Source organism: Pezoporus flaviventris, unplaced genomic scaffold (genome assembly GCF_033815535.1).
Source record: "Pezoporus flaviventris isolate CSIRO_AGI_PZ_B2104156 unplaced genomic scaffold, CSIRO_AGI_Pfla_v1 ptg000054l, whole genome shotgun sequence".
NCBI classification, from domain to species: Eukaryota; Metazoa; Chordata; class Aves; order Psittaciformes; family Psittacidae; genus Pezoporus; species Pezoporus flaviventris.
Genome location: NW_026892602.1, coordinates 8892017 through 8916243, shown reverse-complemented (window position 1 = coordinate 8916243; position 24227 = coordinate 8892017). Strand labels below are relative to the sequence as shown.

The 24227-nt window shown below is 38.2% G+C and overlaps 1 protein-coding gene across 2 annotated transcripts in view; it reads left to right on the top strand.

Moving 5' to 3' along the window:
• Positions 1–17084, top strand: part of CEP89 (centrosomal protein 89) — a 29545-nt gene extending 12461 nt beyond the window's left edge. For both annotated transcript variants that reach the window (XM_061469152.1, XM_061469151.1), the window contains 8 exons: positions 116–219; positions 1616–1727; positions 3407–3587; positions 4478–4645; positions 5299–5440; positions 8120–8209; positions 12625–12794; positions 16687–17084. In XM_061469152.1, coding sequence (XP_061325136.1) covers positions 116–219; positions 1616–1727; positions 3407–3587; positions 4478–4645; positions 5299–5440; positions 8120–8209; positions 12625–12794; positions 16687–16924 — 1205 coding nt within the window. In that variant the 3' untranslated portion in view covers positions 16925–17084. The remainder of the gene's footprint in view (positions 1–115; positions 220–1615; positions 1728–3406; positions 3588–4477; positions 4646–5298; positions 5441–8119; positions 8210–12624; positions 12795–16686) is intronic.
• The last annotated feature ends 7143 nt before the right edge of the window (positions 17085–24227 follow it).

Genomic DNA, 24227 nt, shown 5'->3' with positions numbered 1-24227 from the left:
AACAGAAGAATTAGAAGGCACACAGGCATATATATTTATAAGTTTTGTTGATGTAAAAATCAAAACAGAATACTGCTAAAGAATTTTATGTGGATTCTTTTTCTCTTCCAGAAAGATATGAAGAATTTTAAAGTTCAAGTTGAAAAGTTGGTGAAGGAGAATGAAGACCTGCATGAACAATTAAATAAAAATAACTTTATTACCCCTACAGAATGGCAAGTAATATTAATAAAAATTAATTCAAAACCTACTCATTATTTTGCTTGTTGCATGCAAACTTTTAAGACAGCCCTTAAGGGAAAATTCTGTTCCCCTAAAGCAAATTAAGTTTTGCTGAAGAGTTAGTAGGGCCATGATTATGTCTTGCAGGGGCTGTGCTGATCTGCAATGCCTGGAATAATCTTGAAGTAAAGATTAAATATGCAGTTTTGCACCTGAAGCCCATGTAATTCTGTCCCAGAGCTTGCAGGTTACATGCTTAACTTTTATACTTTTACTGATAGTACAAATGTGCCTCAGTTTTTCACTGGAATAGGGCATTAGAAGAATCTTGCAAACATAAGGAAATTAAATTGTATAAAATACTTATGAGGCTTAATAACAATTTACCTAAGTCAGTTAGTAACTGAGATGGAGAAGAGACTGGTCATACTGGTTCATCACAAGATGATTGTGAGCTTTTCAGGGCAACAGCTGTAAAGGGAAAAAACAAAGGAAGTCTAGTCCTGTGGAATGTTAGAATAGATCCTTCTAGTAGAGGCTGGGCAATAACCACACAATCACATGGAAATCTGGAAAGTCTCAGTCATCCATATGTAAGTACAGGGAAACAAAGCTGAAAGGGTTTGTTCTGTAGCCAAGGAAAAGGAGGGCCTCTTTTATTTGAGTTTAGAGAGATTTGCCTTTCTCCTTTAGCAAACAAAAGCTGAGAAAGGACAATGTTGCTTTCTGTAGGCACATCAGGAACAGGAGGCATACAAAGAACTACATAAGCTGTTTTTATAGGACTAGGGCAGAGTCTAGGACAAGTGGGTGTTCTTTCACCATAAACAAACCTAAGGTGGAAATTGGAACAGGATTCTTAACCAGTGTAACAGGTTTTTCAATAGCATCCACTGTGAGCAGTGAACATACACATTCTTACTGCACTGATTATGTAGGTGGTAATTGTATGGAAGGGACCATATGACACTGACTCTACACTAGGAGAACTTCATGGCTCAGTATGTCTCTTCCAGTCTTAATCTCTGCAGATTTAACCAATAACATCAACTGTTAGTGAGAGCTTCCTCAAGCAGAACTATAGAAGTATTTAGTTTCTGTATAGATTTGGTTAAATAGGATGTTATAAAGGTATCAGGTTTGTGTTTTGAAAACAAATCTGGTTTGCTCAGTAGTTACATAGCTGTCTCCAAGTCATCTGGAACCATTATGTAGCTTTAATTCTCTTATATGAGAGAAGTCTGAGAAAGCTGGGACTGTTTCACTTAGGATAATTAGGTTCAAATATGATTTTGTAACTTCACACTGTTGGAAGCCATTAGCGTTTTCTCTTTGGACATAAGTTAATATTTGAATTATATTTAATTTATAAGCTGGTTGTCACTGCAGGCAGCAGCTGCAAACTCAAGCCAAGCTGGTTTTGGAAGAAAACGGACTGTTGATGAAGCAGCTCAAAATTCAACAAGCTAAAGCAAAAGATACTCACAGACAACATGTTCAAGAAGGTAAAGTGTTTGAGTTGCTAGTCATTTTAGCCACACCAAAGATGGTTCTGCAAGTTTAGTTTTGTTTTGGGATGGGGAGTTTGTTTTGTTGTTTTTTTGGGCAGGGTGGGTTGATTTGGTTTGGGTTTTTTTCAAGTTCATGTATGGCTACAAAGCATTGCTGAATGTAGGTAACCCTAATATGAAATGAAGCTCTCAGATGTCAGTTGATACTGAGAAGAAATGTCAGTATCACCTATTGATGTTCAACAGCATACTCCAGTTTGATCTGTTTCCTCTGAAGATGTGAGAAGAGCTGTTAAACAGCAATATGCTCCTTCTCAGAATTTAAGAGCACTTTAAATTTTATAGGTTGGTATTTGTGGGGTATTTGCTTATTTAAATTTCAATTTAGAATTTGTAGGGCTTTTAATTTTCTGCTTTGTAACCGATGTTTATTGCTTAATATAGTTAATTACATGCAGCAATATTTGATTTTACACTTTTATAATTTGATACTGGCTTAAATTTACATGCATCCTCAAATAATAATCTGTTATCTATTGCTGTTTTATCAGAGGTTTGTACTTGCCTGAATTCAGAACACTAGCTATTTCTTGTCTTGCCTGTAAATACTATTTCTTGGCTGAGATTGATTTTTCTGCTGCTAATTATTTTTTGCAGTGATGGATTCCTCTGGATACTACTTAATTAGTCTGACTTGATATTAGAAAGAGAACAAGTGTGTTATAATTTAAAATCCCCAAACTGCAACTGAGATTTCTTAGTGAAGTTTAAAAAGCAAAATTTAATTTTTATTCACAGATTAGGATGTTCTGAAAAATGTTTAATCATGCCAGATTCATGTAAGTCACTGATGAGAACAGTTTCATTAAGTGAATTTATGTGGCAAAACTCCACTGCTGAATTTTTTTTATTCATTTCCCACCTAATTTCATAAATAATTTCCTTTCTGCATTTAAAGTTTCTGAGTTTCTGGTTTAGTTTTATATAGATATAGATACAGATAGATATATATCCACCTGTGTTTAAAAGATAACTATTTGTACCCAAGCCCAGAGGACAATAATACAAAATCAGGCGCTCCTCTTTCCAAATCTCAAATAGCAGTGTGGTATGAGTTGTCAGAACATCCCTAGGAAACACTGACAGATTTTGTCACCTGTTGCTGGAGTTCTTATAAGGAAACAAGGACCCTGATCTTCCATTGAGTTCCTGCAACTGTTTTGGCAGCATATTTGGTGACTGAAATACATACTACAGGAAAAACTCAAGATATCAGTGGACAGAAACTAGGCAGTTTTGAAATATGTGCTCTACCTACTAGGCTACAAAAATCATGTTCCATTTAGGTTCTTTCCCTGAATTAACAAAGTCTGAATCATAGGATTTTTGAGAGTAAAATGACATTTCAGTGAGCAAATAGCTTAGAGCCCTGAAAAGAAGCAGTCTTAACAGCTTTAGCACTTTTCCAAAACAAACTGTTTTGGGGGGGGGGGGGGGGACAGGGGACACACACCACACCAAACTAAACTGTTAAAATACAAAACAAACTGGCAAATCCACTGTTTCAGAATGCTGTGAACAACTGGGAATTAACATATTACTGGTGTAGTTGGAGTTAATGAGTTGATGTAGCTCTACAGTGCTCAATTGTGGGTTTTTTTTTCCTCCTAAAGCTTCAAAATTGACCAAACAGATAATGATCTTGGAAGATAAGAAACAGGGTCAAGAAAAAGAAATAGCAGAGTACCAGAAGCAGCTGGAAGCTTTGCATTCTACTTGTGAAGAGCTAAAAGCCAAGTTGAATAGCAGAATAGCAGAAGAGGAGCACTTTGCTTTGGTAAACGATTTAAAAAGGTATGAGGTTACATAGGGTGCATGGAGAAACAGTTCCACAAAGCATCCACTTAAACAGATACGCATACACATGACTCTGTAGGTAAGAGGGGAATAGAAACATTCGCTGGTAATCTAGGAAAGTAACTTTAAAGTGTAAGGAAAGTACTTCAAAAAATACTGTTGTGGTTTTTATAGACAACTAAATTTACAGAAGGAAATCCCAGATCTGGAGACATCAGTAGAAATGTTTCTACCATAACAGTACTTACGTCTGAATGTACCTTTTTCAAGAGTAGAAGAGGAGGCATTAAAAATACAGTTTTTGTCAAATCTATTTAGTTCCGTTAACACTATTATATAAAATGTTCTTCCATCTTTAGGAAAATGTCTGAAGGATCCTGAAATTCTAAACTAAAAATACTAAGTTTCTTTAGTCTTTACAATATGGAAATAACACAAAACAGCGCAATGCAAAAGTGCTGTCATGCAGCATGATCTGTGAAGTAATGTTTTTCTATAGACATCCTGTAAATTTGTTTGCTTTCAAAAGCAAACTGGTGGTACAACACCTTCATGGAAAGTTCACAGAACTTGTTTTTTGGCATTTCTGGTAATTTCTTTGGGAAAAATTAGGAAGAGAATACATCTGGACTATACAGGATATTTTCATAATTCTGTTTCAATTGCAGTCAGGATTAATTATTCTAATAATTCTGTTTGTATTATGTTTCATTCATTTTTTGATATCGTATGAGATTGTAATTCCTCTCTTTTGATGTCACCACTGAACATTAAACGTTCCCAGTGCATCTTTTTCATACCTTCAACATGGGTATCTTACTGTAACTTAGCTTTTTAGTGAAGCAGGTCTGTATAGGATGCCTGTTGTACATTGTTGGTATTTGCAGCCATTTACAACAGGAGCAGGAGAAAAAGCAGTGTGAGGTGGAAGATCTGATGGGAAAGATAGCATCACTGCAAGCTCAGAACAAGAAACTGCTTTTAGAGAAAAACAACGTCATGACTGACAACAAGATCTTGGAAACTGAGATGCAAATGACACAAAAGACAAACAGGTCATACCACATTCTCTTTTTCTTATATATAAATAGTTGTATTTCTAAAGGCAGCAGCAGAAATACCTATAAAAACATTGTCTGACATCTCACCGTGTGTAATTTTTACCTGTTACAGAAGAAAACGTGTTTCCTAAACGTATCTTTGTCACATCTCGTTGTCCAGATATTTCATAAGTTTTTTATACACACTTTTCTAATGCTAAATGCAAATTAAGAATGTATCTTTAATGCTAACAGTCAGCTATAGCAAGTATCATTTATGTACTCACCTGAAAAAACAGGGTGTTATGTTATCTGCAGACCTTCTCGCACACCTGAGTCGTTCAGAGTTGGCTTCACAGTACTTCAAAAAGTAAAACTTTTCTTTTTCCTAATATTACTGTTATATTTTTTTTTAAATATGAGCTTGTAGCCTTTGCACAAGTTGTTTTTTTGAATCATTGTTACTGTTATTCACACAATATATTGTAAAGAAAAACAGCCCCAGAAATGGGAAATCATACTTTTGCATTACAGATATTTTAGCTGATATGTTTTTAACAGTATATTTGATTGAGACTTGTGCAAGTTAATTTGCACATGCAGTGTAAATTCTTTTTTATGCCATTATTAATTCCCAATCCTAAGATTTCCCTTTTTTATTTTTATAGACAATTGAAGAAAAAAGTAGATCTTTTGAAAGTGCACTTGGAGGAAGCAACAGAAAAAGAAGCTGCAGCTCATCTATATCTAACAAACCTTATTGGTTTGGTGGAGAAGATAACTCAGGAACGTGATCATCTTATTTTTTTGGTAATTACCTTTAATTAATGTTACTTGGTATTTCACACAGTTATCACCCTACTGGCACAAGTAATTGTTAATTTGAATTATTGAAAAAAGCTATAATTTCAGTTTAGGGATTTAGCTATTTAAATAGACTTTTGCGAACAGGATAGGGACAGCAAATGATTATTTTCTAGAAGACTGGTTAAAAACAACTACCCTAATTTCTGGAGATAACATAATTAAGCATTAGCATTAGTATCTGCAGTGGTATATATAAAGTTTAGAAGAGTTTTTAACCTGACTTTAGAAATTGGCTTCAGTTGTTGAAGCTACACGTTAGAAAAATAGCACACAACCATAAATTTTTAGTATGTATTTCCGAATCTAAGGTAAATTATCCTTGAAGTGATCTGTATGGACCTTCTACTGTGGATCCAAGTGCGCATTATTACTCCTTTTTGGTGAGCGGTCATTTTGACAGACTGGTTGAGTTTTGGGACAGCTTGGAAATTGCTGGGCTTTTTAGAAGCAAACTGTTTCCTTTACAAGATCTTGGATACGGTTTCAATTTTACTTATTGGCACTCTGTCTTTAAATTGTTCTGGAAACCATTTCACAAAACTTTGTTAAAATAAAGCTTCTTTAGCTTCTGTTCAAGTAGTAGACAAAAGTTGTCATCAGTGTTGGGTAAAAAGATTCCGTAGTAGTTAATTCCTAATTCTATAAGAGGAACAACTCAAATCCTTGTCCACTGCTAAGTGGACTTTAGGGTTGTGAAACTAGGCACAATAAACATCTCCTAGGAATTAGGGGAACTGGTTCTTATCTGTAAGTCTCTGGTATATCTACCTTCAAATATTCGGCATACCACATGTGTGGAATGTCATTCGTGTGGTGTGCTTACTAATACCCTAGTAGATGTTCAGAATACTTTTAACAGTAAAAGCCTTTTTCAGGAGGAAATGTCTTAACATAACTTTGATAACCACATGACAGTGTAAACCCTGTCTCTGCCAGTGTGCAATATCTGACATCATAGTTTTCCCTTCTGAAACCTGCACCTGGAAGTACACACTAGAAAATCGTTTCCTGTATGTGCAGAGAGCTCACAGTAGGTCTGTGGAAAACAGCCCAAAATGGAGTCAACTACAACCAAAACTTTCCTTAGACAAGTGTAAACTGATTCAGTCTTGTCATACAAAACAGAATTCATTTCTTCCTCCAGGCTAACATTGTCCTGTGGGTATGATGATGATCCAAGTTTATTTGTCATCCATTATTTCTCCATCTTGTGGCTTAGAAACTAAACAGCACACAAGTCTTGGGGTTTTTTATGAATTCCCTGTGTCTGGGCTGACAGTGGAAATATTCTGATACAGACTTTTTCTACTGAAATAGTCTAGTATGAGTAAAACCTTTAAATACTCAGTTTACTTTGCTGCCTGGTAGAGCTGAATCAGAACAATCTGTTCCTACTTGTAATCACTGAACTTAAAATGTTCCTTGGCAAAAAGCTAGATGGCAGGTATCTTGTAGTCAGGTACTCTGATAATGTTGTCTAATAATAAGGCCTAGAAAAGAAACAAACACAAAATTTAACCAGAGCCAAACCCTAATTACTATGAAAACCCACTATTGGACATGATGTATGTTTTAAAATGTATTATCATTCCCCTCAAAATTCAGTAATTCCTTTTACACAGATTTATTCCAGAAGAACATGGAGAGCCAAAAGGATCCAGCACTTAATTACTCTGTATTCTTACTTAATAAGGATTGAAAAAAAAAGAAGCAAATCGTAACTACATCCTCACAAAAATGAATGGATAATCTTAATTTTACTAGCTCCAGGAATAGTGACAGCCTACTGATAAATCCATTAAAACAGAGCAGCAACAAATATAATTAAATCAATTTTGGCAGCGCAACACAGATGAACTGTAATCCTGAGTTAGCAGCTGTCAAAATGGTACTTTATTATATTGTATGATTCAGCCGTCACACAGTAAATCAGAATGCCACTGACTGAGCAAGAAGCTCATGACTTCAGCAGTGCTGGTTAATTGTGACTTCTGTGAAAGGAGGTGTGTCTCTGGAGTGACATGGGTCATTCAAGGTGGTCAGACATTGCTGATTCAGTTGAAGTCTCTTACAGTTTTTAAATTGTTTAATTGTTTACAGTTTATGCAGATTTTGTTTGGATTACATTTTATATCTGAGAATGCAGTGCTTTTGAAATTATGGAAACGGTCATAAATAAGAAGCATTTGATAAGCCACATCAGGCATGCTCCTTGCATGAATCCCTGCCAATTGCAAGGGTTCTTTGGAGAGCAACCTACTAAATCTCACCCAAGGGCAAATTGAAGAATGGTGAATCTCAGGCATACAAATGGGATTCCTACATATCCATGTGTAGAAAATGCACAGGATTGGTTGGGTTTACATTATCAGTAGCTATAATCCTTTCAGAATAAACTGTTTCAAAGTCTTATTTTGTTAATAGAATAGTATTTGCAGTCAACTGACAATTTCTTAATTAGCCACTATTAGAATAATTTCCAAGGTTTTTTTTTTTTTCATCGTTGTTTTTCAGACTGTTGAAGCGCAAAACAGAATAGCTTTGTCTTCCTTAGTGTATGTGTGTTTTCTGCCCTGTCTAAAGTAATGATTATGTTTAGTTATGTGTACTACATCTTTGCAGGTCAAATGTTTGGAAAAAGAGAATCATGGTGTTCTCAACAAAATAGTACAAGGGAGTCTACGCTTGGGAAGATTGGAAGAAAAAGTTAAGGTAATCACTGACTCCAAGCTAAATGTTATGTAAAACATTTTGGATTATTTAATGAGAAAAGTCAGTAGCTAATCTGTGTCTGTTCTATGAAAGACTCATGGATTATTTTGTACAGAGTTCTTAAAAAGCAAAATAGATTATCATTATAGTTTTCACAAACATCTTTTTCTATTGTATTTGAACATCTGCACGTCATGTCATCACATTTACACCATTACCTGGAGAATTAGTAGTGGTTGTAAAAGTAATTAAAAACTCTTGCTTGTGTTTCATTTTTGCTCTGTCGTGTAACCCAGTTATCCTCTGCTACTTTTTGAGCCTGTACTAATGCTTCAACTTAAAACCCATTACAGTTAGATTTGGAAGAATGAAAAACATCTCTTGAGTCTGCAGTTATCATCAATACTTTCGTGTGGCCATAGTATAGGAGGTTTAGATACTCAGATGATACTCAAACATGTAGCCTCATTAGAGAATACATTATAAATCACATTCACAGCTCTCCAAACAAACACAAATTGTAGTGTGTAGTTGTAGTGTAGTGTGAAATACATTTGAAACTTCTGGTTTCATATCTTTGGTGCTACCATAATGGCTTTTACTGTAAATTCAAGGAAGGAGAAGGATATCTGGTACATTTGTTTCCATATATAGAAAGTAATATATATTGCTTTAAAAAGCTGTTGTGTGCTAGGTCAAGTTTATGCAGTTTACCCTAAAGCAGAGAGTCCCTGTACCTTGCACTTTTCCAGTGAAGACTACACAGCTATTCCTGCATCGAAGTGTGCACTACTGTGTTAACACAGACCAACTCCTTCTGCGCTTCCCTTGTAAGGATCAACACATCCCATGAATTAAAACCAAAGAAAGTAAACCAAACTGTAGATGTTAAGACCTAAAGGTCTTTTCCAACCTAGCTGATTCTCTGATTCTATAATTCTAAAGTAAATTAACAAAAAATTCTGTGGGATTTGTTTTTCGTTGAGAAGTCTCAAACTGAATCAAGCTCTGATAGATCTGTAATCAAACACAGAATCACTGTGAAAGTCGTTAAAGCTAAGTAATTGTTATTGCTAAAATAAAACCCCAAACCACATTGCCATTTCTGTGCACAGCTTTATTAGATATTTTAAACTGTCTGTTCTTAAAATAGCAAATAAAAGTGATTCTTTTTATAAAAATCCACTTTCAGTTTCGGATGTAGCAATTACTATAAACAAACTTTACAAAGCTTTCACTGGGCAAAAAGTTGTAAATTATCAATACAACCATATGAAATTTAGAAAATAACAGAGTATTATCAAACAGATGGAATACACATATTTGGAAAAATAATTATTTTGCAGGATCTGTGTTAAAGAAACAAAACGTAGTTTTGTATTTTAATTCTGAAAACAAATTATGTTTATTTCTACCTTTATATAGTTCAGTTGATGTGAGAATTTTTCAGGCATATTGAATCATGAAAAATATTAAAGCACAAAAACTGTTCTTTAGTTGGCCCTTTAACATTCAACTGCAAGCTTTTATTGTCATAATTCTTATTACTCAAAACTTTCTGAAAAATTGGATTGTACAGTGGAATATTTAATGTTTCTCTTTGACATCAGAACAAATTTGACTCAAATCTGAACTAGCTTGTAATGGGACTCTTGGTTTTTGTTTCTGACAATGTATTTGATAAAAGCAGGGTAAGGGTGTTATTGAATAACATTCAAATATCTGTTCTGTTGGCAGATATGAGATGGTGGTCTAATACAATTTTTTACTTCAGGATCAAATGATAGTAACCACCATCTTTGTAGTAAAAGAAACACAGAATAGTGCCATGTTGTCATTTTGCTCATATTCACACACAAGTTATTGGGCTTTAACAAAAATACATGTATATCATACTAGACACATTTTTATCTGTCAATAAAGGTTAAAGTTTGTGATTGTTTTATAGTTCAGTTAAAAATTTACCAGTGATAAAACACTGCATCTCAGGTTTGCGAAGAGCAGAGGCACTGGCAGAAGCCATATACAAGACGTACTGTTAGACTGGAGGGAACAACACTCACACGCACAAATCTTAGGCTCACTTTCTGAATCACTAGTACATAGATCCCAAGAGGAAGGGAACCAAAGCAGAGAAATCCAAGCAGTGATACCAGTATTCTGGGAGTGTGCTTGAGTAGCTTTGAAAAGAGATCTTGGTCCAGCTGATCCTGAGAACTTAGAGATATGACTCAGTGCCATGGTCAGCATAGTAATCTGAGGCAGAACTTTGACTGGGAGTCCCTGGGGAGTCTCTTTTTACCTCCATAATTGTAATTATGAAGCAGTTTGATGATCCTTAGGAAGAACTTGAGGATGCCAGGGTTTATTATGTTGAAACTATTTTTTTTACAGTCAGAATTCCATACTGGTTTGTCTTTTAGTATGAGCTTGAACTAATGTTTGTATCATCAGGATTCCTGTCTCATAGCAGCAAAAGGGACAGCTAACACAGGAAGATCTGTCTCCTACATGAATTATTTTAGTCAAACATCTAGCACAAGTTCTGGGAAGATGGTTCAAGATTTCAGGCTTGCACCTGTGAATAGTAAATCTCTGATAATGGATTTTGCACTCCAGTTCATCATCAGGCACCTTTTTCTTTCCTTCAGTGCAAACGTAATTCATCTTTAAATTAAACACCCTGTCAAAATGAAGTCAGATTATAACAAGTTGTTTCATGGATTCTGAATCTCTGTTTGATAGTAATTTTGTCAAACAAGGTTTCAGTAAAAATAGGTAGAAAACAACCTTTATACTGAAGATACCTCTCATCTAGCATCTTCCACTCTAACTCCCCTAATTTTCATGCAACTTCAACAAACAGGCTGCCCTTATTTTTTTCCTACCAGTATCCAATCTTGGTCCATCTGGCAGGAAGGAGAGACAGTACTTACTAATTTGCAGTCTGTCCCTGGAGAAGATAGAAGTGAGGAAACTAACCATAAAACCCATATAGTCATTATTGCATTTAGGAGTTGATATGCTGTCAGCAGCAATCATGAGAGTCCTTGACGCATGGAACTTTATCATTTAACTTCAGTCATAAAATGCTTAAACCCGCATTTGAATCATCATGAGAGGTCCCTTCCAACAGAACTATTGTAGTTGAATTCAATATCATGACAGAACCAGTAAATTATTATGCATAGAGCAGCTTTTGTGTACCAAAAAAGAAAAAGGTTTAAATATATCCATTTTACTTTCTTCCCCCCTGCCCAGTGTTTTCAGTCTGAAAGGCTAGCATAGCAATTTCTTTTTTGATGGGGTGTTTTGTTGGCATTTTTGCCATACTTACTGTATCATCACAGGAGCTATGTCAGCTTCAGTACCAGCTGCTGCATCCATGATCTTTCCTCATCTTGGGTGCGTACTACATACTGGCAGTACCATGACATTGGGCAGACTACCCTCTGCAGCTCTGGAGGAAAATACTACCACTTCCAGCTACATGTTGTCACCCGCTTCCTTAAAATCGGCATCTCCACAAGTCTGTTAACTGCTACCTGCTTCACTTTAGAGAAAATTAACAGGACGTTGTCTTGAGCACGGTGGTAGCCTACTGTGAAAGTTCTCTAAGTGCCAGCAGTTGTGTCAGTGTGTCCAGAACCACCCCAACCCCGCCAGGCTCTCACAGCAAATAGGGAGCAGCCTGGGTACCCCTCACTTAGTGAAGTGCTGAAGTTCTGCTGAGATAGCTTACACATTTTAAATAGACTTAGTTACAATCGTAGGAGCATGATCAGAATTACATCTATCCCTTATAGCTGAGGCAGAGTCCAGGTTAAAACACACACTTCCCAGTAGCTGGATGATCAATGACCACTAGGCAAAAAGTGGATTTCACCAGTACTATTGACCACTTTCTTTATCAGCCTTTTTATGTGTTAAAAGAGGAAGTTGTTTCTAGTTCTCTGTAACAGTGATAGGCACCTGCCCTGCATAGATAATGTCAGGTTCCAGGTCTGGAGCTGGAGGAGGCATTTACTGACAGAGTTGAAAGTTCAGCTTTTCTCTATGTATTGATAAATATGACTGCTGGACAATTAGTAAGCGACACATGCTATGCAATGTAGCTTTGCATCTTGGAAAACAAACCTTTTTTTTTTTCCCAGCTAATTCTTTTGACTCTTATGATGAACATACAGCACTGTACACACTAGTTTATATGCAGAACAAACTGATTTTAACACCTTCAAATTAATGAATAGGTAACTAAAACCATAATGCAACCTTCTTCACATATTTAAGCAAGGCAGCACCAATGTAAAGATTAAACTGCTAATTACTATCCCTAGCTATTTCTTTTCTTGGTAGTGAGTTATTCTTATTTCTGCTATTAATCCTATTTTCCCTATTATCTTCAACTGTTACAGGTATATAAAAAGAAAGCAACTGGGAAGCTTGGAGATATCAGTCTTAAGATGATTGAACAGGAGAAAGAATTTGCTGGGAAGACTGCTTGGTACCAGCATGAAGTGAAGCAGCTTCAGCGTCTGCTGCAAGACAAGCAGGAAACCCTGGATGAAGTGCTGCAGCAGAAAAGGTAATCAGTCACAGGCAGGAGCAATCCAAGTAAATCTGATGTGTAAAAGGGGAGGCAATTACACACAGCTGCCAGCTCTTGCCTCATATGGTATTGTCTCTTAATTTCCAACTCTGAGACCTTTTGAAAGAGGGATGGATGACTATTACTGTTCTTCAGATTTCTTCTCAAAAAGACTAATAATCTGCACCTTGTCTTTGATTTGGGGTGTGTGTCTGTAAATCATGAAGGTGCATGTTAATTATCAATCTTCTACTAAAGGCTGAACACTTTCCCCTCCACACCCCTCAACAGCTTTCAGAATAGTAGGAAATTAAGGGAATACATGTGATGGGTTTCCTTACCTTACTGTTCTGTTAATAAGTGACTTAGATGGGCTATGTGCAGTATAAAAAGATAATTTAACAGATTGTACAAGATTATGACTGTCAGTGTTGAAATGTCCTTTTAATAGAGTCTTTTAAAGGCACATTTTCCTTCTGGCAGTGGAAAGATTCATATCACATTGACCTTATCAGCATACAGCAAAAAGTTTTTACAACTGAAGAGAGGTAAGTAAGCAGTCATTTGGCAAGTCATCTCAGCCTCTGTGAAATAATAGATCAAAGAATAGTAGAAAAACAGGGTTTGGTACCATCTACCTGATATCAGCAGAGTTTCTCTTGATTACTTTATACAGTGCTATTAAGCAGTGTGACAAAACAGTATTTTGACTATTCCACATTTATTTGGAAATACTTTATTTAGGATTTATCATTTATTGCATTTCATACCTCTGAGTTCAGGTTAACAGACAGTTAAAGAGGTTTTTTAGATGTAGCATAATTCAAAGTCCCAAAATATGGATCTTCAAAAGTTTACCTTTCTACCCCCAAAGTAGGTAAATGAGATGATGTAACACAGCAATGTCAAATAATTAATTACACTTTCCACACAGTATACTAAATTCCCTTTTCCCTCTTCAGGCTCAATTGACTTTTCTTCACTAAGCACACAAAATCAGTCCATTCCAATCCTAACCATTCTGTGAATTTGTGAATTGTTCTTTAGATAAAGAAAAGCTTTTAAAGCTTCTAAAGATACCCAAATTTTACTTTCCTAGAAGCTGCTCTGTAGAACCTTCTCAATAATTACAGCCTTTGCTAGAGAATATTGGAAATTCACAGCAACCTTTTGCCTACAGGAACTGATAAGAAGCCATTTTCTGTTCTTTGAGCAGCTGATAATGACATTTTAATTGTTTACAGAGTAATCTTCTGAGTGATCATTATCACATACCTTTCCTTAGCTGTATGGCATGTTTCAGATATGAACAAAGTTGTTAATGTGCTTCCAGGGGAGAAAACCAGGTTCATAAATGCTTCAGGTCTCTTTCAGAGGGCACTTACCCTAAGGTCACGGTGTGTTTCATAAGTCTTCTGCAGAGCAGCAGTACTAGGAGATCATTACAGCTGCTGTACTTTGGATGTTAAATGTCTGAGTTATGAACTACTTTAGGCTGTCCTCAGAAGAGGGCCAACGGTAGAAAATCTTCACAGCCATGCACAGGCAAAGGAGAAGAGCTGTCCTACCTGTAAGGTCACACATAAAATAGACTTAGTTACAATCGTAGGAGCTTTGGATGTTAATCTAAAATACAGATTGTTAATCTTTGTGTTAAGGATTATGTAAATAAACTGTTAGATGACAGATGAAAATGAGTTATTGTGCCAGCCCAAATAACATTTCTCACAGATTAAGGTTGGATGACTTCAGTGAGGGCAGAAAGCTCTTGTCTTTTGTAAAGAAGAATCTGCTTTAAAATCTACTTCTGTTGACTTTTTCATCTTCAAACACAGTGCAGCACTGGCATTTTGCTTACTCTCAAGCAAATACAAATCTTGCATTTTTTGGCCAGGTTTGGGATTGAGTGCAGTTTTTATTTTTACTCATTTTATAGAATCCCAGACTGGCTTGGGTTGGAAAAACTTTACAGCTCATCCAATTCCAACTGCCTGTCATGGGCACGGACACCTTCCACTAGAGCAGGTTGCTCCAAGACTCATCCAGCCTGGCCTTGGACACTGCCAGGGATGGGGCAGCCACAGCTTCTCTGGACAGCAGTGAACATCTATGAGAAACATTGGTGCTTTTTCCAAAAGACATCTGGAAACAGGACACATTTATAGCTGAGTATGTATCTGGTTCTACATGCCAAGTTTGTGTTTGAAGAGGTGAACCATCTGCTATGGGCATGGTAACACTGGTTACCAGTAACAGGAGTCCCAGGGGTCACCTCTGGGGCTGTGATCTGTACAGGGTAATGTCACAGTAGTCATAGTCAAGGATGGCAGTGCTGTGCACAGCTGAGGGAATTTCTGGTGAGATACAGGAAGATGTAAGAGGAGGGAGGGGAGGGCTGTTCTCAGAAGAAACTTGAGTGTTGAGAAAACCATACCATCAGCAGCAGCACCCTGAAGGAGGAAAAAAACACCCAACACACATTACATAATTCACTCATTTATGCTTGGGTGGCAAGACAAACAGGCCCATAAAGTTATAATGCCTTAAAAGGCCTTGAGGTTTCCAGAGCTTGTATTTGGCCTCCACAAAGAGGCATTAGCTAAGCACCAAGGCGACCTTCTGATCAGACACTTCAGCCTTGGAGCAAAGAGATGCAGGACTCCTGGCAGAAGGGGCATGTGGTACAGACGAGCCCATCTTAGGAAGCAGAACCACAGCCCCACAGATACTGATGAGTCCTGGATTCAGTGGACAGCGACAGTCATGATATTTGGACCTTGCCTGTGCTGCTCTTTTACAAGGGTGTGTTGTGACAGGACAAGGGTGAATGGCTTTAAACTTACAGTGGGTAGATTTAGATTACAGGTTACGAAGAAATTCTGCAACGTGATTGTGAGGCCCTGGCACAGGGTGCCCAGAGAAGCTGTGGCTGTCCCATCCCTGGCAGTGTTCAAGGCCAGGTTGGACAGGGCTTGTAGCAGCCTGGTCTAGTGGAAGGTGTCCCTGCCCATGGCAGGGGATTGGAACTGGATGAGCTTTAAGGCCCCTTCCAACCCAAACCAGTCTGGGATTCTATGACTAAATCCAATTTACTTGCTACAGGGTCCAGATCTTTTTTCCCCATCCTCGCCTCTCTAGCATTACAATTAGCTTTTTTTAAAAAAAGGAATTGTCGTGGTTTAAACCCAGTCAGGTAACTTGTTCACTCACTCCCAGTGAGTGGTGCCGAGCTGACAACAATCGAGGTCCGTGTCCGTCTCCCCCTCCCCTGCACCGGGGCTCTCCCCTTCCCCGCTCCCGGAGGAACGGGGAGGAGGATCGAGAGAGTGCAACTCCTACGGGTTGAGACAAGAACAGTCCAGCAACAAATCACCACCGCTACTATCAGTTAAAACAATGATAAGGGAAAATAACAAGAGAAGAGAATATGATACCACCGGCCAAGAAACGAGTTCCACCCGGAAGCCCCTGTCCTTCCGGGTAACTCCCAGTTACCCCCCACCCCGGGCATGACGTGCTGTGGTATGGAATACCTCTTTGGCTAGCCCGGGTCAGGCGCCCCCGTCTCTGCTTCCTCACAGCTTCCCCTCCTCCCTGGCAGAGCATGAGCCTCACAGAGTCCTTGGTCAGGGTAAACATCACTTAGCAACAACCGACAACATTGGCTTCACCAACGCTGTTCTCAAACTAGAAGTCAAAACACAGCACTGCACCAGTTAACACAAAGGAAAAAACATGACTGCTACTGCTGAACCCAGGACAGGAATGAATTTCAATTATCATTTCAAATGTCACCTGCAGTTTATTATTTGTTTATCCACATATCAAAATTATGTACTGCTGGAAAGCACTTTTTAAATTAGGTTTTTTAATTTTGTTTATTTTTAAGGAAAACTGAAGGGGAACTTGAAGTCATTTGGGAATCCACATCCAAAGAAAACAGGAGAATGCGAGAACTCTTATATAAATCCCAGGGAAAGAACAACGTGTGGAGCACTGCCATAGCTCACGAGCCACATTTAGATGAAAGCTCTCAGAAGGACCTACTATATGGACATGATCTTAACTATTGTGATGTGAAACTTTCATCCACTACTAAAAGTGAAATTGAGCAAGAATTTCAGTGATAAGAGCAAAGATGCATTATGCATCTTAGCCAAGAAACAGAACACGGTGCTTGAAGCTGACTTTCAGCAACACAAGATGTAATGGAAGATCTGCCCTCTTCAAAATGATTGTATTTTCAACGTCATCGGAATAAAAACCTAGTATTATTACCCAGCTGTACCATCAGCAGTGTAGATTAAGCCTAAAATAGGACTTCAGCTTTTGAAGAAAAAGCTGTTCCTTGTTGAGTCAAAACGTGGCACAGCTTGGAGTCCACATAAAAGACACCCAGTTAACAAACTGGTAAGCTTGACCTTCAAGCACAGACACATACCTTGCCGCAAAACAAGCAAAGAGCAAGACAGCTTCTGATACAGTAAATAACGCATCTCTGTTATATATGTTTCAATTTAAAACACAAATTCCAATAAATTCTTCCCAAATCACCAAATAAAGGACACATGGAATATGACCAAAGTTGAAAAAAAAAAAATGTGTTGCATGTTCTCACTGTTGGTGATGAAGCATCTTTACTGCCTGCGTGGCAAGGAGTGTCGTGGCACACTCCTCTCCTCTGGGTTTAATTGCCCTTTTGAATAAGTCTTAAGTAAACTGCACAGGGAAAACCCAATCATACTGGTAAGTCCTTGGAAGCACAAGTGAGATTTTCAGAACTCTCTATATTGGTCTAACTGTTCTCCCAGTGAAGAGGGAATGCCTGAGAATGACACCCCAGCCACATCAGCTGCCTCTTCCCCAGCTCCCCTTTTCGAGGAGTGTTCAATACCTGGGTCAAAGGACAGAGGACAGCACATCAGCACCAGCCCTCTACATGCAGAAATGCTACACTCACTTTGGCATTTGCATATCATTCAAACATTATGTTAAACTTTAAATGAGCTAAAGTTCATCGAATCCCTGGGAGATCCCACAGTGTTTCCACAGCATATGCAAGGAAACAGAGAAAACACAATGTCCCGTGAGTTAAAATGACCTTTTGTGGCTCAGGAGCACTCTCTGGTACACCAAGGAGAGCTGTTAACAGCTATGTGAAATACACATGTACAGATCATGTACTTGACATCCTTGGACAGTGAAATCCAGGAATTGTTTCAGATTAACAAAGGCAAACACATTTACAAGACTGTCAAGTGTCTTACAAACAGCATTAATGATTAGACAGGCGCTTCTCTCCAATGCCTTCCGACAGTTTGGAAACAAACTCTTACTTTCTCAAAGAACTGGTTTTCCCTTAAGTCTCTTTCAGATGACAGATGAAGTTCTGAATGTTCTTCATCTTACATTAAAACGCTTGTTTTTAGGATGTTTCTGTGTCCAAAAAGAACATGAAAATCATGTTTACTGCACTAGTTTTAGGACTAGAAAAAAAAACATAAAAGATAGGCATCACACAGAAATGCTCTTCTGAAAAAAAAACCACCCTTTTTTATTAGAACACAACATTTAAACATGATGAAAACAACCAAAAAAACCCAACACACACACCCCCCCGCAAATAATCCCACTGAAATGACTAAAGTTGGTAATTTTCAGAGTTACGATTCCCCAACAGGCAACACCACTACTTACAATAATTAAACAAAAATCCAGTGTCTCAAAAGCTACCTGGAAGCAGCATCTTAAAAGGACGACCACCATCACTTCTACACTTAAGCAGCAGTTAAAAACTGATTTTCTTTGAGCACTGGAAAAAGCCCAAATGAGACATTAGAAACCAACCCAACTGGAGGCATTTTAGGTGTTTTCACTATTACTGCCTACAGCTTCAGAATATTGAGAACGGAACTCCAGGAGGTGCAGTCAGGAGGGGATTTAACAGCATTACTTGATAACCAGACACCACCAGGAACCACTACTGGGAGTTAATCAGGATATTAAAACATATAATAATGTAAGAGTTAGATGCATTTTTAATTGTCAGCATCCACACACACAGTGTTGAAGTCAACTGCTTGAAACACCACCTGAGGAAGGTGCCAGCTCCTGCTGCCAGCACCAAGCATGGTGAAGCAGCACTGAGCACTTCCATAGCTCACCACTGCAGCTCAAATCAGATGCACGGACAGGCTATTTGACAGTGGAGGTTATGGAAGAGTTGTCCAGTGGAAGAGTCGGTTCAGTTGGTTCCTTGGGTTAATGGCCGAGACACAGCTGCTCTGTTACGCTTTATACAACTTGGATGAGGCAAATAAACCTACCATGAACCACAGGAAGATGCAATGTAACCATCACAATGATGACAGACAGGCTAACCTTAACTGTTCCTAGAGACTTTTATGTCACAAACTGAAAATACTTGGAATATGATTTTTCCTATATATTGCCATAGGATTTACCCAGCAGAAGGAACCCTGATTCAAGTCAGGTAACTAAAACAAATTACAGACTAGACTCATAGAATCAACTAGGTTGGAAAAGACCTTTAAGATCAAGAGGTCCAACCATTACCCCAGGACTGCCAAGATCACCACTAAACCATGTCAGTGAGAGCCTCATCTACTTTGGTTCCATCTGAAACCAGAAGGGAAAAACAAGTTTTAAATGGGTTAGGCTAGAATTAAGTTAGAACACAGAAAATGGAAAACTTTTTGTTTCTTAATACCAAATGCATGCTACCATGCAAGTACAAGATCCATCCTCCTGGAATGGACAGACAATGTTCTCTGGTATTAATTTCTCATTACCAATTCACTCCATAAAGATGCACTGCCAATGAAAACATTTATACACCACATATAACATCATCATTGGTGAGTCAGACACCATTGCTGGAAAATCTATAATGTAATTTAATTCTTTTTTTCCCAGTACAAAAGCTAACTAAAGCAACTCCTACCCATTCAAAATGAATCTGCACATCTCTACCAAAGGAAAACAAGTCTTTATATGATACTGACCTGCTTTGGTGATAACACACCAAAGCAGAAGGAAACTATTTCATGGCTTTGACATAGTTGTACATGCATTAGCACCAGGACTCTGCTCTTACTCAGGGGTTGCGGTCATCCTGCTGTAAGATACATAAATTGTAACCACAAACATTTGCAGAAGTAGTAGGAATTTAGCTTTTCTTCAGCATCATCCATAAAGCTTTAGGTTTCAGGGAAGTTACCCTCATGAAGCCTGGAGGAGGTTATGACAGTGGTTACAAATTATTAAATGGTGTTTTAAGACCAAAGCCACCAGCTTCACTGAGCACTGCTTTCAAGAACGTGAGCATGAAAAATCCCAAACAGCAGGCAGTGGTTCCCTGTCCAGACAGGAGCTGGTCTCGTACGAACTTACCAACTTTGTGAAGTTCTGAAGGGGGTTTCTGGTTGCAAGGGATTTGTGCTTTTTCACCATGTCACACCACACCGTGCACTTGCTGGATGCTGCTTCTGCATCTGTATCTGTTGGGCACCAACTGACACATGGTGAAATCCTTCTGTAGCATCTGCAAAAGGCTGTTCCAGTAACCTGCACCAACACAGCAGACAGCCCTGCTTGTCTTGCTTCAGCTGGGAAACAAATAGTGGAAGCAAACAGTGCAAAAGAATAAAAAGTAAACAATATGGTGTGTGTCAGTTCTTTAAGGATTAAGCATTTTAAATATGTTATCTCTGCAGTTGAACCCCAATTAACTGCTACAATCGGGCATCTTACCATTTCTCCATGGAGTCAAAGAGAACTGTCTCCTCTACAATTGTTTTAGCTACCCCTAATACACAATACTAGCCATTGATCAATTTAATTGTTTCCACTGTTGCTATTACAAAAATGTGATGCTGCTAAACCACAGCAAATGGAACTTCTGGGATACACAAAGTTGCAGATTCCTTTTTTAACTAGCATGGGAAAACTAAGGAAGGCACAAAACTTGTAATCATTCTTCACTGTTCTGTTAACATCAAGGATGGAAATAAATTACTTTAAGTAACCTTTGAACTACACTAAGTAATGGGATGAAGTTCATTGAAGAAAATAGCATCAGGAAAAAGTACCAAAGGCACAGGCTGACCTGTGAAACAACCGCCTTTGGAAATCCAAAACCGTGAAGGTGACAGAGGCTGCAGAGGTGCTGTCACACTCGTGAAGAGCTTGTTACCTAAACTCTGAAGTACTACCCTGCACACTGTGGACATTGTGTGGGTACTGTACACCTTTGAAACCTGTACCTCCTGCAGCAACCAGGCAGACCCACAATGGTCTGCTCTGCTCTGCTGTCTCCAGTGGCACGATTTGCATAGAAATCACTGCACATTCCAAAGCACTTGCTGCGAGTCCTTCTCAATGTTCACAAGCATGAATACAAAGTGTTCAGGGTGTCTTCTATACACACTAACTAAGGAACCATGACAGCTTTCCGTGATTCCAACTATGTCTTCCAAAGCTGGTACATTTGTTCTGATTCCTCTCCTATGCTTGGTGTCGTTCCCAGCACACTACAGAATATTGAGGATCACTGAAAAACAGCCTTATCCTTAGGAGGATTTACTGGGCTACTACTGACAGATAACAGATTAATCTTTCATTAAAGGTGTATAATGAAGGAATCCTTTTAACTTCCTTGGGCAAAACATTGTAGCCCTTCACCAGCTCACTCCATTACAGCATCCTCCCCATTTTCATACTGTTCACAGATCTGTCATTCCCAGTATCTTCCGTCAGCTGCAACATAAATAGGAACATGAACAGACCAGACCCAGGAAACACTCCTGCAGAACAAACCTCTTCCTAGCCTAGCAATGAGCCACTGCTTCCTTCTGCCCAACCTTTTCAATTAATTCTTCATCTACTCTCTTACAGATGTTTTAAAATACACTTTTTTAGGCCTTGCTGCTGCAATTTGCTGGTGAGAACAGAGTCACCAGTAAAAGCCCTTTGAAAATTGATATGTTTTACTGTTTCTTCCCTTTCAGCTTTGCTTACAGAGGAATAAAACCAGTTTATTATGACAGAATTGCTGATAAGTCATACTTACTGCAGCCAATTCCTTTATAGTTCAGTATCACAGCTGTTAATGCCAGGCGCTATTGTACCACAAAGAAACAAACAGCAGAATACTCTTCCTGTTTGTACAGGTAACGATTTTTATGCATCTTTAAAGTGCTGGAATGAAGAATCAACTATTCTGTTCCAAGTAAATCATCTCCTTGTATTTAGGAACAAGTTCCAAACACACTCAAGTGTGGAGTGTGTTGGAATTTTGCATAATCAAGTGAGCTTGGTTAGTGCACAGGTATTAAGGAAAACATGTTACTTTACATTGTTTCACAGATACTGTACTAAATGTAGATATTAAAGAAATCATTTTACTACAAAAACTCTGTCCATGCCTATTTATCAGCGAATTGCTACCCACCTGATGTTAACAACTTCACTACATTACCACAACCACTGCTGACACAGCATACCGATACACTGCACCTCCCTCCCATTTCCAGTACCTTCCAGCCTGTAAATGCCAGCTTCCTTTCACCATAGAACCGTGTAGCATCCTCCAATTCCTATCAAGAAACGGAAAAAAGGATTCAGAATCTGTGGAAGTGCAGTCATATTGAAGGTTCATTGCTGCCTGTCCACAGCCAGCATATCCTGTCTACAAATCATAGAATCATAGAACAGTTAGGGTTGGAAAGGACCTTAAAAATAACTGAACATAACTTTCCCTACAAAAAAAAAAACATTTGGGTTAAATAATGTGATAATAACCCCAAAACACTGTCTCCGCTTTTCAAACCCAAACAAACCACTGCAGATTCTGGAGTAAACCTCAGTAGTTCCAATGCATTTTCCAACTTCTGTTAAAATACATTGGCATTACTTATTACTTTTTCATCAGAGCGAAGTGTGTGTACTGACGCACAGTGTGCTTCAGTTGTGTAAATACCAAGGGAGATTTTGACACTCAATAAAGACACTAAGGCAGAAATTCCCTAAGGTCCTGTGAATTGAGTCATTCATTTTCTGATTTCCTACCCTATTAGGTAATTCCCCCTGCCCATTTACAAGTCATTTAAACCCAACTTTTCTTTGTTCCTTCCTCCCTCCCTCCATTTTTAAGCCAGAACCTTCTATCTACAACACTGCTCTTAGCAGCTGAGAAGAGGGAGCCTCCCAAGATTTTTCTTCATGAAAAATTCATGCCTCTGCACTGGCACTTTGCATCAGGAGCTCTTAAAATCTTTTCCTCTGGGACTACAATCCCTTGCCTGGCCAGGCACAGCTCTTCCATTTAGGAAGGCCCTGAGTCAGCAATTCTGGCCAGGCTCTGAAGCACTGTTAAAAACTTCCTTAACTGTTTAAAAAGTTCCTGAAAGCTCTGGAAAAGAACTAATGCCATATTCTCAAGCTAATTTCCTTCAGAGAGCAGCAAAATTCCCTCAGAATATCCTTAAGATTAGACTCTTTGGTTTTTTTTTTTTGTGTGTTCTTTTGGATAGAATTATGTTCCCAGCACTTGCAAGTTTCTGAACAGCTTTGCTCTAAAAGAATGCAATACAATAAAATCTTTGTCTTCCTAAAAAATATACATTATTTGGCCATGTCTAGTGCAAAACCTTTAGCAGGCCTGAAGATCTTTGAGTCTTATGTATCACAGAAGCAAAACGAACCACACTGTAGCCCAGAAATAAGTAGGAGGAAAAACACTGGTATTTAAAACCCATATATAGCATGGAGATTAAGAACTACATAGTCATCTAATCTTTCCTATTGACTCCCGCAGTTTGCAATCCAGTGGCATAACCCAGCATCGACACAGTGGTTTAGATTGCTTCTTTATATGCCATTTGCAGCATATCTGCAATTACTCAGAAATAAAACATTCAAATGCATTTAAGGGTGATAGTAGTGCGATCACATTTTATAGCATATCTGTTAATGGCAGGATTCAAAGAAGAGCAAGTGCATGTAAACAGATGGATCCTCGATTAAAATGACGTAATCTGTCAAGTAGGAAGGTAAGAATGGAAAGTTCCCATTCTGAGATACTGCTAAGCTACAATTAAAATTTGCAGGTTACAATGATCCTTTTACTATTTGGTTAAAGTATTGCCCAAAGCATAGCATGTGCATTACTGCAAGCAATAAATACCAACCCTACCAAACATTAACCTTTATTATTAGTGACTAATGATAATAAAGGTATACTTATATACTGCACCCTTGCTATTTCCCGAATTGGAAGTTGAAAATTACTTTTTACGATTTAATTGGTAAATAGCATTTGAAAAGGTTCAAATTACACTGTTTAGACAGGACCAGCCCTCAGAGTATTTGTTTCTGTAGCCCCTTGGAATTTGAACTCCTTCATCTCTT